The following is a 16,477-nucleotide window of genomic DNA, read 5'->3' on the forward strand; positions in this document are numbered from 1 at the left end:
TTTCCTGGAATAGGTGAGGCCTAAGTACATGATGACAAGTACCATAAAAAAAGAAGCAAATAGTGTAAGCTTATTTAAAATATTTCTTTCCAGATTCGGCACTAAAACAGAGTCCTTCCTATGAAGAAGTCTTTCCTAGTCATGCTTTACGGATCACACTTTAACTGGAGATGTTAGGGATTAACCTGGATGCATTTCAACACTGAGCTACTGCCATCTGAATTCCAACCCACCTACTCCCACTACTGTGTTTGGTGACAGTAGACACCATTGCTTAGCTGATAAGACCGCTTTGGAGCAGTCAGGTTCACAGTCAGGATTCTGGATATGCATTCCCATGATCAAAGTCAAGAAAGAACTGGTTGATCAGACAAAGGTCCACCTAGTCCACTATTCATGGCAAGGAATCTCAGCAATCTGCAGGCACTAAGGTGGCTCAGTGGAAATTGGTTTAAAAGAAGATAGTGGTCCGTCTTCTTGCCCACCCCTACTCTGAAGAACATTGATTCATTCATAGTTATTGCAAAATGTTTGCACAGGGAGTTGTTCAGTCTGTCATTCAAGGATGACAAATAGTAAGGTGTGTCAAAACCCAGAACACTGTCTAAGTTGACTTGCTTCTGTAAACCTTCAAATCTCCATAGTGCAAATCTTCCACACAGCATGGACTGGCATGTTCCTAACTGCCTAGCTTACTGCTGAGGAAGTCAAGTAGGAAAAGAGATTAGGACTAAGCTACACAGGAGAAGTTCTCTGATAACATGCACAGGTGTTTTTCTTTATTAATGAATAATCACAATGAGGCCTTGCACATCGGAAAACAGAGAGCAGAACTCTAGGGAGATATACTCTCTGCTGCTTGGAGTCAGGATCACACAAAATACTCCTCTACCCCAGATATTTGCTCTGAGGAAGAGTTTTATTCTACCCCCCACTCCCCACCCCATACCATCAGGCATTTCTGAGCACTGGAAAAAGGCTAAGAACCAGCTCTAATTTCCTGAGTCATTACAACTTCCAGCCATGAGCATTCTCCTACACAACCCTCAGTATGGAAGTTTCCATCTTTGCTTAACACAGGTACAGCTAGATCTCACATTGATTCTTTTCAACAGAGTGAAGCCTTCTTCCTTGATACTGAATGGCCCAATCTGAAGTCCCCATTGACAAGGTGTGATACATGGCCAACCTTGGGTGACAATGGCGGGACAGTTCTGGGTATCTCACTTACTGATAACATCATTGTTGGGCTGCAAGGTATCATAGAAAGAGGCAGGCAATACAGCCAGCTTATTGGAGCAGCAGAGGCTGAGTGGGAGCCACAAAAAGGAAGGAAGTCCACATTTGCGAGTGGGTGAAAAGGGGAAGGAAAGGATGAGAGTGGAGCTGAATTGAAGAGTGAAAAAGGAAAAGGAAAGGAGAGCAAGGGTGAGTCAGGTGAAGAAAGTAGAAGGACAGGGCTGGAAACACAAGAGGGAAAGACAGTGAAGGGGCAGGTGGCAAAGAGTTAGGAAATCAGTGATATAAAAGCAAAGAAAGCTGTGGAGAAGAGAGAGATGGAAACAGCCCAGTTAGACCTTAGGAACCTACTCCTACTCCTGTACCAGCTCCCACCTATACCTCAGCACCCTCAAGCCAGAGGCAGATTTTTGGAAGGAATAACGATCAATATGGGCTTTTTGGCCCTAGGCGGGGGTCAGTGTGAGGTACAGCAAGGTATAAGAAGACGCTACTCTATCCTACCCCTTTTCACCTATATAAATGAAACCCAAAAATAAACACTTCCTTGCAGCATCTTCCAGCCTCACATAAGAACAGCCCTACTGGATCAGGCCAAGGGCCCATCTAGTCCAGCTTCCTGTATCTCACAGCGGCCCACCAAATGCCCCAAGGAGCACACCAGATAACAAGAGACCTGCATCCTGGTGCAGTCCCTTACATCTGGCATTCTGATAGCCCATTTCTAAAATCTGGAGGTTGCACATACGCATCATGGCTTGTAACCCAAAACAGATTTTTCCTCCAGAAACTTGTCCAATCCCCCTTTAAAGGCCACATCCTATGGCAAGGAGTTCCAAAGACCAATCACATGCTGAGTAAAGAAATATTTTCTTTTGTCTGTCCTAACTCTCCCAACACTCAATTTTAGTGGATGTTCCCTGGTTCTGGTGTTATGTGAGAGTGTAAAGAGCATCTCTCTATCCACTTTATCTTTCCCATGCATAATTTTGTATGTCTCAATCATGTTCCCCCTCAAGCGTCTCTTTTCTAGGCTGAAGAGGCCCAAACGCCGTAGCCTTTCCACATAAGGAAGGTGGCCCAGCCCTGTAATCATCTTAGTCGCTCTCTTTTGCACCTTTTCCATTTCCACTATGTCTTTTTTGAGATGCGGCGACCAGAACTGGACACAATACTCCAGGTGTGGCCTTACCATCGATTTGTACAATGACATTATAATATTAGCCATTTTGTTCTCAATACCTTTTCTAATGATCCCAAGCATAGAACTGGCCTTCTTTACTGCTGCGGCACATTGGGTCGACACTTTCATCGAGCTGTCCACCACCACCCCAAGATCTCTCTCCTGATCTGTCACAGACAGCTCAGAACCCATCAGCCTATATCTAAAGTTTTGATTTTTTGCCCCAATGTGCATGACTTTACACTTACTGACACTGAAGCGCATCTGCCATTTTGCTGCCCATTCTGCCAGTCTGGAGAGATCCTTCTGGAGCTCCTCACAATCACCCCTGGTTTTCACCACTCCGAAAAGTTTGGTGTCGTCTGCAAACTTAGCCACCTCACTGCTCACCCGTCTCCAGGTCATTTATGAAGTTGTTGAAAAGCACCAGTCCCAGGACAGATCCTTGTGGCACACAGCTTTTCACTTCTCTCCATTGTGAAAATTGCCCATTGACACCCACTCTCTGTTTCCTGGTCTTCAACCAGTTCTCAATCCAGGAGAGGATCTGCCCTCTAATTCCCTGACTATGGAGTTTTTCCAGTAGCCTTTGGTGAGGGATCTGAAAGTTTAGATATATAATGTCCACGGGTTCTCCCGCATTCACATGCCTGTTGACCTCTTCAAAGAAATCTATAAGGTTCGTGAGGCAAGACTTACCCTTACAGTAGCCTCTTCATCTTACCCTCTCCATCTTCTGTAGGTCATTCCTGACCCCCTACAATGTGGAACTCCCCCAAGGGATGGGACAAAGGAAGAAGGGAGACCCCCAATGCCCTCACAAGGATTCTACAGTGCAAGTGTAATGAGTGAATGCACGCCTATATGCCTGCAATCCATATACCTTCCTTTGACAAACTCCTTGCTCAATATAACAATCTTGTTAGTAAAGCCTTACTCTCTATTCAGAGCAATGTACTTATGTGCTTCTACCATATTATAAAGGCTTACTGGCATAAAAGCCCCCATCTTGCGGCCAACTGTGACGCTGGACGTCTGAGCACCCAAACTCTTTTGCCCCCAAAGTTTCCCTATTCACCTCAATACTGGAGATAGCTTTCATAAGCACATTCTATCTGCAAAGCATAAATAGTCATTTCATGTTATGTTGTGAAATAAAACGAAGACCATAAAATACCTACTGGTTTATAAGAGGCTCGCCTGTTGTCTTATGGTAGAAAACTGGAATGGGAACGCCCCAATGCCTCTGCCTTGATATGCACCAATATGTTCTTCTGTCCAACATTTCCAGCATTCTATTCAGTCCTGAGGCTGGGACAAATGTTACTTTCTTTAACGCTTCCTGCAAAATATTCAGAGATTTAGAGTTTGACAAAATTCAGATTTTAACAGGGAGGTGGAAGCACTCTTTATATCTTACCACAAAGCAAAAGTTCTATCAAAACAAATGCTGCTAGAAAGTGACCATCCACATGGCAGACTTCTTTCATAGCTCTGATCCTTGAGTACTCAAATAACTTCTTAGGACTGAAGTGATGTAGAAATACTACATAACTAGCAATTCAAACCACATTTACAGGTGTTGCTGGTGGAAGAAAATGGAGCCCCAAATGCACAGCTCCAAAAGGTGCATTTCCCATAGTGCACTGATCAGATACCAGACTGTGAAATGCCCCCACCCCTGGGCAAACATCTTAGTATCCAGCACACATTTTAAGCTGCCAGAGGATTGGATGTTGTACTCTTTCTTGCTACTACATGTACTCTCTTTTGACATCATATATCAGGACCTCACCTAGACTGGATCTGATGACATGCAAAAGTACGACAGATGAATTGTCAGATACAATATTAATGATATAAACACATTTATGAATCAAGGAGAGCAAAAGAAACAGTGACCCATGCATATCATATGCTTCTCTGGTACCTGAGCAGCAGCCTTAAGGTTTGCTGTATTAATGAACCACTGCTTGCTGGCACGAATAATCACTGGTTTTTTGGTCCTCCAGTCATAGGGGTAGCTGTGTATGCATTTCTCCTCTTTTAATAAACTTTTTGCTGCTTGAAGCATCTCAATGACTGCGGAAAGTAGCAAGAGGTCACTTGTGAATTCCAAATGCTATTGCACAGCACTTTCTCTTGACAGTATCTTTGCCATGCTCTACTTTATTTTCTGAGTACAAAACAGGATACAGACCAGCTTCATTTCCTTCTTCAAGAACAGCTTTGTTTCGAAGCTCAGAACCTGCTGCTTCAGTAAAAAGTCCGTTTTCATCCACCAGACAATCCTAGAAGGAAAAATTGAAATTATGCCAAAAGAAAATTGAGAAAATCTTTTCTAATACTATTTTGAAGGCATATGATTGAACTGTTAAGACTGTACCCATTCTCTCTAATGAAGCATGAGGCATTAATTTTCTGCACCAGAAATGAAGTTTGATTTGGCAACTGAGATACACAGTGCTAGCCATCAGGCTGTTAGGTCTCTGGGACAAAGCCCCCACCCAATGGCAAGCCCATCTGTCCCTTGGTGCACTGGGCACTACCACTGCTTTTAGTACTGAGAGCGTAGGGTTCAGCCTGACCAGGTAGGCCCTCTGATGATTATGGGTCTTTCGCCAGTATCCAACCTGACCAATGTCAGGAGACACGGTATCATTTAGAGACACGGTATCATTAGAGAAGGTCAGACTCACGCTAATAAGTGGCATTAGCTTTCATGCTGCAAAAAAATGCTGGCCCTCCTTACCCCAGCAGTGTCTCTCCTAGTGCCTGTCTACTGGTGTTTTGCATCTTTTAGATTGTGAGCCCTTTTGGGACAGGGTGCCATTCGTTATTTGATTTTTCTCTGCAAACTGCTTTGTGAACTTTTTGTGGAAAAGGGGTATATAAATACTGCTAATAATAATAAAAATGGTAACGATTTGTCAAGTACAAATACGAAAAAATCCCTTAATGTTCTTACAGATAACATTTTAAACGCATAAATATTCAAAAAAGTTTAAAGTCAGCTCCCATATATCATTTTATTTATATTTCAGATCATTAAATAAATATCCAAACTGAAGGGAGGGAGAATCCATGAGAAAATATTATCAAGTTTTGGATTTTACAGAATGTTCAACAGCAGGGCTCTCCAGACTCTGGTTCATGGGCCGGATTCGGCAACCTGCTGAAGCCCTCCCCCACGTTAATGGTGCTTACTGTTCCACAGAGAAGCCTCCACAAAGCCCCTCTGGGCACCTCTAGTCTTTGCACCAGCCAGCCACTTCTAGGTTACAACGCCCCAGCAGGCTTTGCGTCCAGATTTCCGGACAGACAGAAAGCAGGTAAGTTGGTGTGTACCTGTCTACAAATTCCCCCTGCAACTGCAGTGCATCAACCATAATTCCTGAGCACAGATGTCAAACTTGTTTCATACAATGGGCAGAATAGCATTCAGGGTGCCTACTGAGGGCGGAAAGTGATGTAATTAAGCAGCAAGTGGCATCATTAAGCAGATGATGACAATTAAGCACATTGTTCTTAGTTAGGAACTGATTAGTTGCAAATGACTGAAGATAAAATATGCAAACCATGATCATATTTTCAAGCTATGGGAACGCCCAATTATCACGTGGGCTGCCCTTTCAGCAACACTGCTTCTGCAGAGGCGTCATTGCGCAGTTCAGCAGCTGACAGTGGTGCTGGGAGAACCCGATTATCATGAGGGTCAGATAAAAAGCTTCCAGGTGTTGTATCCAACCCAAGGAACTTAAGTTTGATATTCCTGTTCCAGAGCTCAAGTGCGGCCTTTCAGGGAATACAAGAGGAAGGAGACAGGGAAGTCCTGTTCTATTAGCAGAACTTCATGCACAGTTCTTAGGCTCCAAGCCATTGGCACGTGAGGGATTCAAATAACAAAAGTAACCTCTGAATCTGGTAACAGATCTTTGCAGGATTAGGCATATCACTAGGGTCCCTAAGGGTTTTAATAAGCCTTTCCCACCCACCTTACTGAACTCTAAAAATGCAAGAATATTTCAGATGCATTCCAGCTAAGTTTCTTTTTGGTCACCACAAAAATCATGGCATGTCACACTCCAGTCATATGCGTCCAAGTTTCTAGCATACGAAGATTTGATTTTTTTAAAAGTGGAAAACAGTCAAATGTCTTCCAAGAAGATTTCAGACTTCACTTTCTAGTGTAATTCTATTTATTGTACTTCTTCAAATTATTAGCAATAGCCAGGATGGCTATGAAGCTGTATCAGAAGAGTTACCACTCTTCCCTGTCCCACCTGCAAGTGTTTAATATTTGTGTATGCAAACAAAGAATAAGTTACATGTTAAAACAAAAACAAAACAAAACCACAGTACCATGGGCAGTTGATGGTGAGAAGCTACACTGTAATCCTCCATACCATGAGCTGGTGCTGTATGAACTAATCCTGTTCCTTTTGACATAGTCACATGGTTTGCTGGAAACAGTGGGGTTTCCTTTCCAGAAATTGTGGGGTGTGAACTTACTCCACCTTCCAAATCTGTACCTGAAAAAAGCAGAAAAAACACATTAGATAAGCAAATGTATGGGCTTAACCTGTTCTCTGATTATTAACTAGAGTTATACGAGATCAACACAGACACTTTAAACTTGGTGTCAGTCATCAAGCAACGTAAATATATCTGGTCTACCTAGTTCCTTAGGTCTATCAGTCTATCAGTTCCCATTTGGGAACATCTAAGATTACCTCAGAGATAAGTACTACGGGCTGAATAACGGATTCATCTTTTGATAGATTGTTCTACTAATTATTCTGAAGCTATAATCCTATACACACTTTCCTGGGAGTAAGCCCCATTGAACACAATGGAACTTACTTCTGAGTAGACATGCCTAGGATTGTGCTGTAAAAGCAAGCTACAGGAACACACACAGTGCTCATGTGTTAATCAGCGAGTGAGATTTTACTATTCAGTGCTTATACTGTATATTCAGAGTATTATTGAAGTGATTACCTTTAAGTGTTGAAATCACATCAAATTGTGTATCCAAAACAGCAGCAGTAGACTGAACTCGGTCTGCAGCTACAATAAAATGTTCTCCAGTATTTCCACATTTCACAATGGAATACCTGTAATTATATTTATATGTTTTAATTTTTAACTTTAGCACCACATAACAATATAAATGTGCAAGAAAAAGTCTCAAAGGTAACCCCAAATCTCAAACACAGCAGATCTCCTTGTCTCATAGCAATTTATTGGACATAATGATGCTACTTCTGTCACCAGTCAATAAGGAACATGCTAGTATCACATCCACGTATTTTTTACACTATAACTTTATGCATTTTCTGCAATGTTAAAACATTTATTGTAAACATTTTTATTAGTGGGAATTGGACAGATTCCTTCTTTGGAACTATAGCAAAAAGCAACAATTCAATATAATTTTTTTTTCAATGTTGATCAAGGATGTAGTTCTAAGCACTCTTACCTGGACGCAAGCCAGTGGTACTTACTTCCAAGTATACATGCTTCAGTTTGGGCTGCATATGTGATATGGCAGCTGAAATGCTTAGTTCAGCCTTAGCATTAGCAACCAGCCATAGCAAACATGGAAATGGAATTTCAAGCAGTTTATATACAGAGGAAATACAAGAACTAAATACATACTCTGAATTTGGCATATAACAGATGGCTTGATTGGCTGGAATAGTCCAGGGTTGGGTTGTCCAGACGATCAAATTCACCGCAGGCAATCCATCTATCAGTTTCAGTATATTTAATAAAAAAATTACTTTTAAATAGTTACAATAGTTTAATAACAAATGGAGTGAAAACAAACAAGTATACCTATCACAGAAGTCAGTTTTGGAGGTGGTTTCAACAAGGGAAATCTGACATAAATTGAGCGACTGATGTGCTGCTGGTTGTATTCAAGTTCAGCTTCAGCCAGGGCTGTACTGGATGAGAAGCATGTGTGAACGCATTAACACCAAGGCCCTTCTTCCCTGCTCTCAAATTCTATGCAAGGAAAAAAAAGAAAGGTACTTACTTTGTTGAAGGAGACCAATACACTGGTTTGTAGTCTTGATAAATATAATCCTGAGAGAGGAAATAACAGTTTAAGTCATCAAAACTAATTGCCTTTCTGTACGATGTAAATTTTCCTTTAGCAAATAATAAATCTACCTTACTGTACATCTGCTGAAAAATATTCAGCTGTTTTGCTTCATACTTCTTATCAAATGTGTGGTAGCAGTTATCCCAGTCTGCCATGATGCCCCATCTCTTAAAGGCCAATTTTTGTTTTTCTATGACTTTTTCCGCAAATTCTTTGGCTGTAAAGGGAAAAGATATTGCTAAGACCAATTTATCCAATTCTAAGAAAGAGCCACTAGTTTAACTGTCAGCCTCAACTGAGAGTAATGAAAGTTCAAACTTATAAGCAATCTTTACAATGAAGGAACCTACATGGATCAGAAGATGTCCTGGCTAACATAACACACAGCATATACTATCCTCTTCTTTTCTCAGCATAGAAGTCCCCTTACATATACCCATACAGATATGAACACTTAGTTCCTTGGCTAGGGTACTTAGGATGGTGATGACGACTCTCCAGCACTCAGAAGCAAACGCATTCTGTGCCCTCACAAACACTTTCAGTGACAGACTACAGCAGTGCCCCTGTATCGGCGGGGGTTTCGGAAATCCCCGCAGTTATGTGAAATTGCGGATACGGGCAAATGCTTCACCATCACCCTCCTGAACCAAGGGGAGATCTACTTCCCTCACCTCTGGAGGGTTCTCTGAGCCCAGCAGAAACCGTGGACATCTGTGGATTCAGACCGATCTCGACACTTCCGGTTTCTCTGTGATCCCAAAGGCACATTTTTTATGCCATATAAGGCAGTAGGAGGCCTACAGAAGCCGCTGAGAAGTTCCCCGAGTCTCCTAATTCCTTATAAGGCATTAAAACTGGAAAAATTAAAATTTTTTAAAAAAACTGTTGGGCTCAGTCTAAGCCTGGCAGAAGCTACAGATATCCATTCGCAGCCTCTGCTGGGCTCAGAGGACCCTCCAGAGGTGAGAGGAGTGGACCTCCATTGTCTTAAAAGGGGGTGCGTGGACCAGATCTGTGGATAATTTAATCCACAGATACAGGATCTGCGGGGCCCCCAAATAGACTCACATAATAACTGCGCGTCCACATCACAAGCCTATCTAAGAAAGTCAACAAAGACAACATACCTCTTTTCCTGATTTCCATTGCTGGAAGATGTTGAGATTCGTCAAGTTCGGACAAGGCTTTCAACTCAATGGGTAATCCATGACAATCCCAGCCAGGTACATAGTGCACCCTACAGCCTCTCATCACATAAAATCTATTTGTGATGTCTTTTAAAATCTGAAGGGGGGAGAGAAAAAAGATGATGTCATATTTCCTATCCCACCTTTTACAGGACATGAGTTTTACAAAATAAAACACAGTTCAAAATAAAAAGGATGATTTGGTCAAAACAGGATACATATGTTTGTTGCTCAAAAGTAATTGCTAATTGTTATTCTCTAAATTGATTGTGTTTTGCAAGTACACATCTACAAGTTTGATATGCACTTGAAAGCTGATTCACATATCCAAGACCAAAAGTCATTACCGAAAAACACCGAGAACTGTGCAGTGTTTTCTTCTATGATGTAATTCTTTGAACAAGGGCAATCAAGCTGTGATACCATAAACAGCAAACCTATAGCTATGAGCTGGACAGCCTAAAGGATCCCAAATGGTGAAAACATAAGAACATAAGAACAGCCCTACTGGATCAGGCCATAGGCCCATCTAGTCCAGCTTCCTGTATCTCACAGCGGCCCACCAAAAGCCCCAGGGAGCACACCAGATAACAAGAGACCTCATCCTGGTGCCCTCCCTTGCATCTGGCATTCTGACATAACCCATTTCTAAAATCAGGAGGTTGCGCATACACATCATGGCTTGTACCCCATAATGGATTTTTCCTCCAGAAACTTGTCCAATCCCCTTTTAAAGGCGTCTAGGCTAGACGCCAGAACCACATCCTGTGGCAAGGAGTTCCACAGACCGACCACACGCTGAGTAAAGAAATATTTTCTTTTGTCTGTCCTAACCCGCCCAACACTCAATTTGAGTGGATGTCCCCTGGTTCTGGTATTATTTGAGAGTGTAAAGAGCATCTCCCTATCCACTCTGTCCATCCCCTGCATAATTTTGTATGTCTCAATCATGTCCCCCCTCAAGCGTCTCTTTTCTAGGCTGAAGAGGCCCAAACGCCGTAGCCTTTCCTCATAAGGAAGGTGCCCCAGCCCTGTAATCATCTTAGTCTCTCTCTTATGCACCTTTTCCATTTCCACTATGTCTTTTTTGAGATGCGGCGACCAGAACTGGACACAATACTCCAGGTGTGGCCTTACCATCGATTTGTACAACGGCATTATAATACTAGCCATTTTGTTCTCAATACCCTTCCTAATGATCCCAAGCATAGAATTGGCCTTCTTCACTGCCGCCGCACATTGGGTCGACACTTTCATCGACCTGTCCACCACCACCCCAAGATCTCTCTCCTGATCTGTCACAGACAGCTCAGAACCCATCAGCCTATATCTAAAGTTTTGATTTTTTGCCCCAATGTGCATGACTTTACACTTACTGACATTGAAGCGCATCTGCCATTTTGCTGCCCATTCTGCCAGTCTGGAGAGATCCTTCTGGAGCTCCTCACAGTCACCCCTGGTCTTTACCACTCGGAAAAGTTTGGTGTCGTCTGCAAACTTAGCCACTTCACTGCTCAACCCTGTCTCCAGGTCATTTATGAAGAGGTTGAAAAGCACCGGTCCCAGGACAGATTCTTGCGGCACACCGCTTTTCACCTCTCTCCATTGTGAAAATTGCCCATTGACACCCACTCTCTGCTTCCTGGCCTCCAACCAGTTCTCAATCCACGAGAGGACCTGTCCTCTAATTCCCTGACTGTGGAGTTTTTTCAGTAGCCTTTGGTGAGGGACCGTGTCAAACGCCTTCTGAAAGTCCAGATATATAAGATCCACAGGTTCTCCCGCATCCACATGCCTGTTGACCTTTTCAAAGAATTCTATAAGGTTCGTGAGGCAAGACTTACCCTTACAGAAGCCATGCTGACTCTCCCTCAGCAAGGTCTGTTCGTCTATGTGTTTTGAGATCCTATCTTTGATGAGGCATTCCACCATCTTACCCGGTATGGATGTTAGGCTGACCGGCCTATAGTTTCCCGGGTCCCCCCTCTTTCCCTTTTTAAAAATAGGCGTGACATTTGCTATCCTCCAATCTTCTGGCACCATGGCCGTTTTGAGGGACAAGTTGCATACCTTAGTCAAGAGATCTGCAACTTCATTCTTCAATTCCTTAATAACTCTTGGGTGGATGCCATCAGGGCCCGGTGACTTATTGATCTTTAATTTATCAATGAGGTCTGAAACATCTTCTCTTTTAACCTCTATCTGACTTAACTCCTCGGTTAGGAGGGGCCATTCGGGCAGCGGTATCTGCCCGAGTTCTTCTGCCGTGAAGACAGATGCAAAGAATTCATTTAATTTCTCTGCCATCTCTTAGTCTCCTTTTATCTCCCCTTTCCCTCCCTCACCATCCAGAGGGCCAACCGCTTCTCTGGCGGGTTTCCTGCTTCTAACATATTTTAAGAAGCTTTTATTATTCCCCTTAATGTTGCTGGCCATGCGTTCCTCATAGTCTCGCTTGGCCTCCAGTATCACCTTCTTACATTTCTTTTGCCACAGTTTATGTTCCTTTTTATTCTCCTCATGCCCTCTTTCCAACAAAGGGGCAGAGCAAAATTAAAATCCCACAAACATTTTGTTTTTAAAATAATATCCATACTGAAATACAGTCAAATTGGTTCAAGATTAATTTCTGCTTTTGTTCATTTAAGTGCACGCAAAATCTAAAGTTATATTCTAGTTCTAGAAATGGAAGGGTATTAAACTTCTACAGATTTCATTGTGAACTATGTGGCCAGTACTACTGAGGAAAACCAAATGAATTTAGGTATGCTATACTCACTTTATTCAATGCATGACCAACATGTGGGTCTCCATTGGCATATGGTGGTCCATCATGAAGACAAAATTCATGTTTTGTTTTCCTCTGTCTTTGCCATGAATATAATTCTGAAAAGCCGCATTTCTGCAGAAACATTATGTTAGAACTAGAATTATATGCTTGCAACTACATTCTAAACAAGTTATAGTAGCGGTTCCCAAACTGGTGGATTGCAACCCACCAGCCACAGACGCACTTGTCCATGCCCCTTTAAGGGGCGGGGAGGAGGGGAAGGCAGCAAGTCGATCTCCAGGCTCACACTGCTGGGGGGGGGGGGAAGAAATGGGGTTTTTTTTTTAACTTACCTGAGAGAATGCTGATCTCTGGGGATTGTGGGGAGCCCTGCAAATGCATCTGCAGGATTCCCCTAGCCTCTGTAACAATAAAAAACATGACCAAAAAACAATAGAAAGTGGTTTTTGATAGTTTTTTATTGTTTTAGAGGTTTGGGGAGCCCTGCAGAGGCATCTGCTGGTCTCCCGACAACCCCCAGAGTCCAGTAGTCCCTCAGAAATTTAAAAACCCCCTCCCCTTGGCAACAGCGTGATCCTGGGGATTGTGCTGTATCCATAGCCCCTTCCCCGCACACACTTGTAGGAGCCCCGCACTCCCTTGTAGGGGCTTGGGAAGCACTGAGTTATAATATATAATAATTCATAGAAGTAGGAGGCTGAATATATCCATGCATGCTTTGGAAGTTCTGTATACAAAGCATGTGTTGTACTACTACTACTGAGCTACACTCCCTCTTCGATGATGTCAGAAAACATGAGTGACCAGAAAACCAAAGAGCACAAAGCAGATAGACAATGAGAAAATCAACTCATAATCCATTCCTAGCACGTATCTCCAAATGTTTTAAAATAGCCACCTACTTACTGCACAATATGCATTTTGCCATAGGAAACACAAGCATAGCCAGAACAAAAACAAATAACATATAATTCTAAAATCAGATGGTTAGCCTCTGGATGCAAATCGATAGAACCAGTAAACATATTAAGGGCCTAATCCTATCCAACTTCCCAACACTGATGTAGTCGCAATGCAGTGCTGTGGAAAGGGAACAAATGCTCCCTTACCTTGGGGAGGCCTCCATGACTACCCCCCCCCAAGCAAAATGTAGCTCATGCCCTGTTGGCACAACTGCATTGGTGCTGGAAAGCTGGATAAGATTGGACCCTTAGAAGTATAACCCAAGACCTCTTGAACTCTTTTGCTTGGTTGAAACCTTTGGTTCAGTTCTTTAAGCCTCTTTGCAGTTTTCTGTTTTGCAAGCCACTGGATGCAATCCTCCTTAAAGTGACACAGTTTTTTGACCGGGGTACTGTGTATTCTGCATGATGCACTGTAGAATGCTGATGGCGGTTTATACAGAATCTTGACACAAAGCAGAGTTGACCTTCTACAGTAATCATTTGGATGCCTGCACCCAGTAGACATGGCACACATCCTCCCGCACCAAGGTCTTTTGGTGATGAAATATTAAATCTATGAAATGCCTCCTCTAGAGCAGTGATTCCCAACATTTTTTCACTTACGTACCCCTTGGCAGCCCATTTCCATAAACTGTATCCCTCATATTAACTAAATGTTTGTAATTAATACAGTTGCTGTTATTTCAAATGTATATGTTTTCAATGACTGATCCATATCCGATAATTCACAAATTGATGACCAAAAACGAGCAGCAGTTGGGGCTTTTGCAGCCAGTCAACCACCTTCCTTTTTGCCTTGCCAGCCCTGAAAGCCATTCAAATACAGACCTGCTTTTGACCCCCATTATTCCATTCTTTTTCAAGTACCACAAAGGACCTGGCAAATACCCTGGGGATACACTTACCCCAGGTAGGGAACCACTGCTCTAGAGGTCCTGTCTTGCCCCCTTACTACTTCTTTAATGCACTGGGTTGGGCAGATCAGCTTAGAGCCCCATCCTATGCATGCCTACTCAGAAGTAAGTCCCATTAGAGTCAATGGGGCTTACTCCCAGGTAAGTGTGTATAGGCTTGCAGCCTCAGAGCCCCATCCTATGGCTCTCTACTCAGAAGTAAGCCCCATTATTGTCAATGGGGCTTACTCCCAGGTAAGTGTGTACAGGACTGCAGCCTCAGAGCCCCACAATATGCCTGTCTCCTCAGAAGTAAGTCCTTTAGAGTCAACGGGGCTTACTCCCGGGTGCTTTTAAGGCTGCAGTCCCACCCACACTTGCCCGGGAGTAAGCCCACTGCCTACAATGGGGCTTACTTCCGAGGAGACCCGCCAGGCTTGGCTCAGCGCCCCCCCCCCGCGGCCCCCCTCTTCTGCTGCACCTGCTGGATCTCCAGCTCGGTCTCGGGCTGCAGCCGGCCCGGCAGCTGGACGGGGAAGTCGCTTCGAGGCAGCAGCACCGTCTCGCGGTACCGCGAGTCCGGAGCCACCTTCTGGCCCCGGCTTGGCCCTGCCGAGGCCGCCCAGCGCGCCCCGCACCAGGCCTGCTGGGGGCGCCGCAGTGGCAGCGGGGCCCGCAGCGCCCACATCTCTCGCGTTCGGTCCACAGGCACTTCCGGGCGCGCTACGGAGATCGACGAGGGTCTGCAACGAGTACCGGGAAGGGACACACCACCTCCTTGCCAGCGCTTTCGGTTCTCGAGCGCCCTCTATAGGTCTGTCCTCCTTATTGCAGCCCCATGTGGCTGCTGCAGTAGCGTCGTCTACCGGGGAGTCAGAAGCCCTGCAGCGCTTCAGACTGGTCGAGTTCACTGTGATAGGGTTCGCTTTCAGTGGAAGTCAGTGCCGGTGTCCTGAGAGGTACGACGTCGGCTCAGGTGCTACCTCTGAACCTTCCCCCCCCCCCAGAACCTGAACTGAAGGAGCGTCAGGCTCTGCAGGAGGCAAAGTGAGACCTTTGCCTAGGGGCTCCTGTCAATGCTCAGGTGGTTCTCAAACCTTTAGCACCAGAACCCACTTTTTAGAATGAGGACCCACCAGAAGTGATGTCATGACCAGAAGTGACATGATCAAGCAGCAAAATTTTTAACAATAGGCTGCAATCCTGCCCACACTTACCAGGAGGAAAGCCCCATTGACTATCATTGTTCAAAGCATATATACCTAGTAGCCTGTTCAAAGTACAGAGCTGTCACATTTCCCCCAAAGGCAGCCGCATACCACGGTAGCATCAAGTCTGATATATTAAAAATAAAATATTGAAATGAATGGGGGCCCACCTGAAATTGTGACCCACAGTTTGATAAACACTAGCTTAGCAGCCCAATCTTATGCATGTCTACTCAGAAGTTAGTTCCATTAGTGTCAATGGGGCTTACTCCCAGGAAAGTGTGGATAGGATTGGGCTGTAAGGGCCCAATCCTATCCCGTGCTGGTGCCGTTGTGCCAGTGGGGTGTGCACTGCATCCAGTGGTGGAGGGACAGACACTGAGGCCTTCTCAAGGTATGGGTACTTGTTCTCCCTTTTCACAGGGTTGCATTGTGGCTACACTGGAGCTGGAAATCGGATTGGGCTGTAAGTCATTATCTTTCTCAAGTGTCATCTGAGAAGCAATATGTGGCTCAGGTTACATTAAGGCTACAGTCCTGTGCAAATGCACCTAGGAGTGAGTCCTAATGAATACAGTGTGGGGGCTTTCTCCTGAGTAAACCTGCCTAGGTTAGGGTTTTAATAAACGTTGGCCTTTTTTAAAAAAATTGCATTTCGGGGCTGCAAAATTAGGAGCAAGTCTGTTGGGACGAGAGTGGGGCTTCCTTTCGAGTAAACATGCCCAGGCTCGGACGTGCGCAAAGGACTCGAGTCATCACAGACCAGACGAGCATTAATGAAACCTGCAGCTTCTTCCTGAAGGTAGGTGGTGAATGCCAAATGCCAGGCAGTTCAGAGTGTGCCAGTGTCCAGTGGATTTTAGGACCCGGGAGGTGCTGGGCGAGGGGGCGGGGAG

The 16,477-nt window shown here is 44.2% G+C and overlaps 1 protein-coding gene across 1 annotated transcript in view; it reads right to left on the reverse strand.

The window, feature by feature from the left end:
* Positions 1-15,084, reverse strand: part of IARS2 (isoleucyl-tRNA synthetase 2, mitochondrial) — a 42,621-nt gene extending 27,537 nt beyond the window's left edge. Inside the window, exons 1-12 of the mRNA XM_066618884.1 lie at positions 14,855-15,084; positions 12,504-12,626; positions 9,665-9,821; positions 8,603-8,751; positions 8,466-8,515; positions 8,264-8,373; positions 8,084-8,174; positions 7,424-7,539; positions 6,785-6,954; positions 4,623-4,713; positions 4,353-4,504; positions 3,604-3,764 (exon numbers count right to left, since the gene is read on the reverse strand). Of these exons, the coding sequence (XP_066474981.1) occupies positions 3,604-3,764; positions 4,353-4,504; positions 4,623-4,713; positions 6,785-6,954; positions 7,424-7,539; positions 8,084-8,174; positions 8,264-8,373; positions 8,466-8,515; positions 8,603-8,751; positions 9,665-9,821; positions 12,504-12,626; positions 14,855-15,061 (1,577 nt within the window). The 5' untranslated portion in view covers positions 15,062-15,084. The remainder of the gene's footprint in view (positions 1-3,603; positions 3,765-4,352; positions 4,505-4,622; positions 4,714-6,784; positions 6,955-7,423; positions 7,540-8,083; positions 8,175-8,263; positions 8,374-8,465; positions 8,516-8,602; positions 8,752-9,664; positions 9,822-12,503; positions 12,627-14,854) is intronic.
* Between the last annotated feature and the right edge of the window lie 1,393 nt (positions 15,085-16,477).

Source organism: Tiliqua scincoides, chromosome 1 (genome assembly GCF_035046505.1).
Source record: "Tiliqua scincoides isolate rTilSci1 chromosome 1, rTilSci1.hap2, whole genome shotgun sequence".
Taxonomy (NCBI): Eukaryota; Metazoa; Chordata; class Lepidosauria; order Squamata; family Scincidae; genus Tiliqua; species Tiliqua scincoides.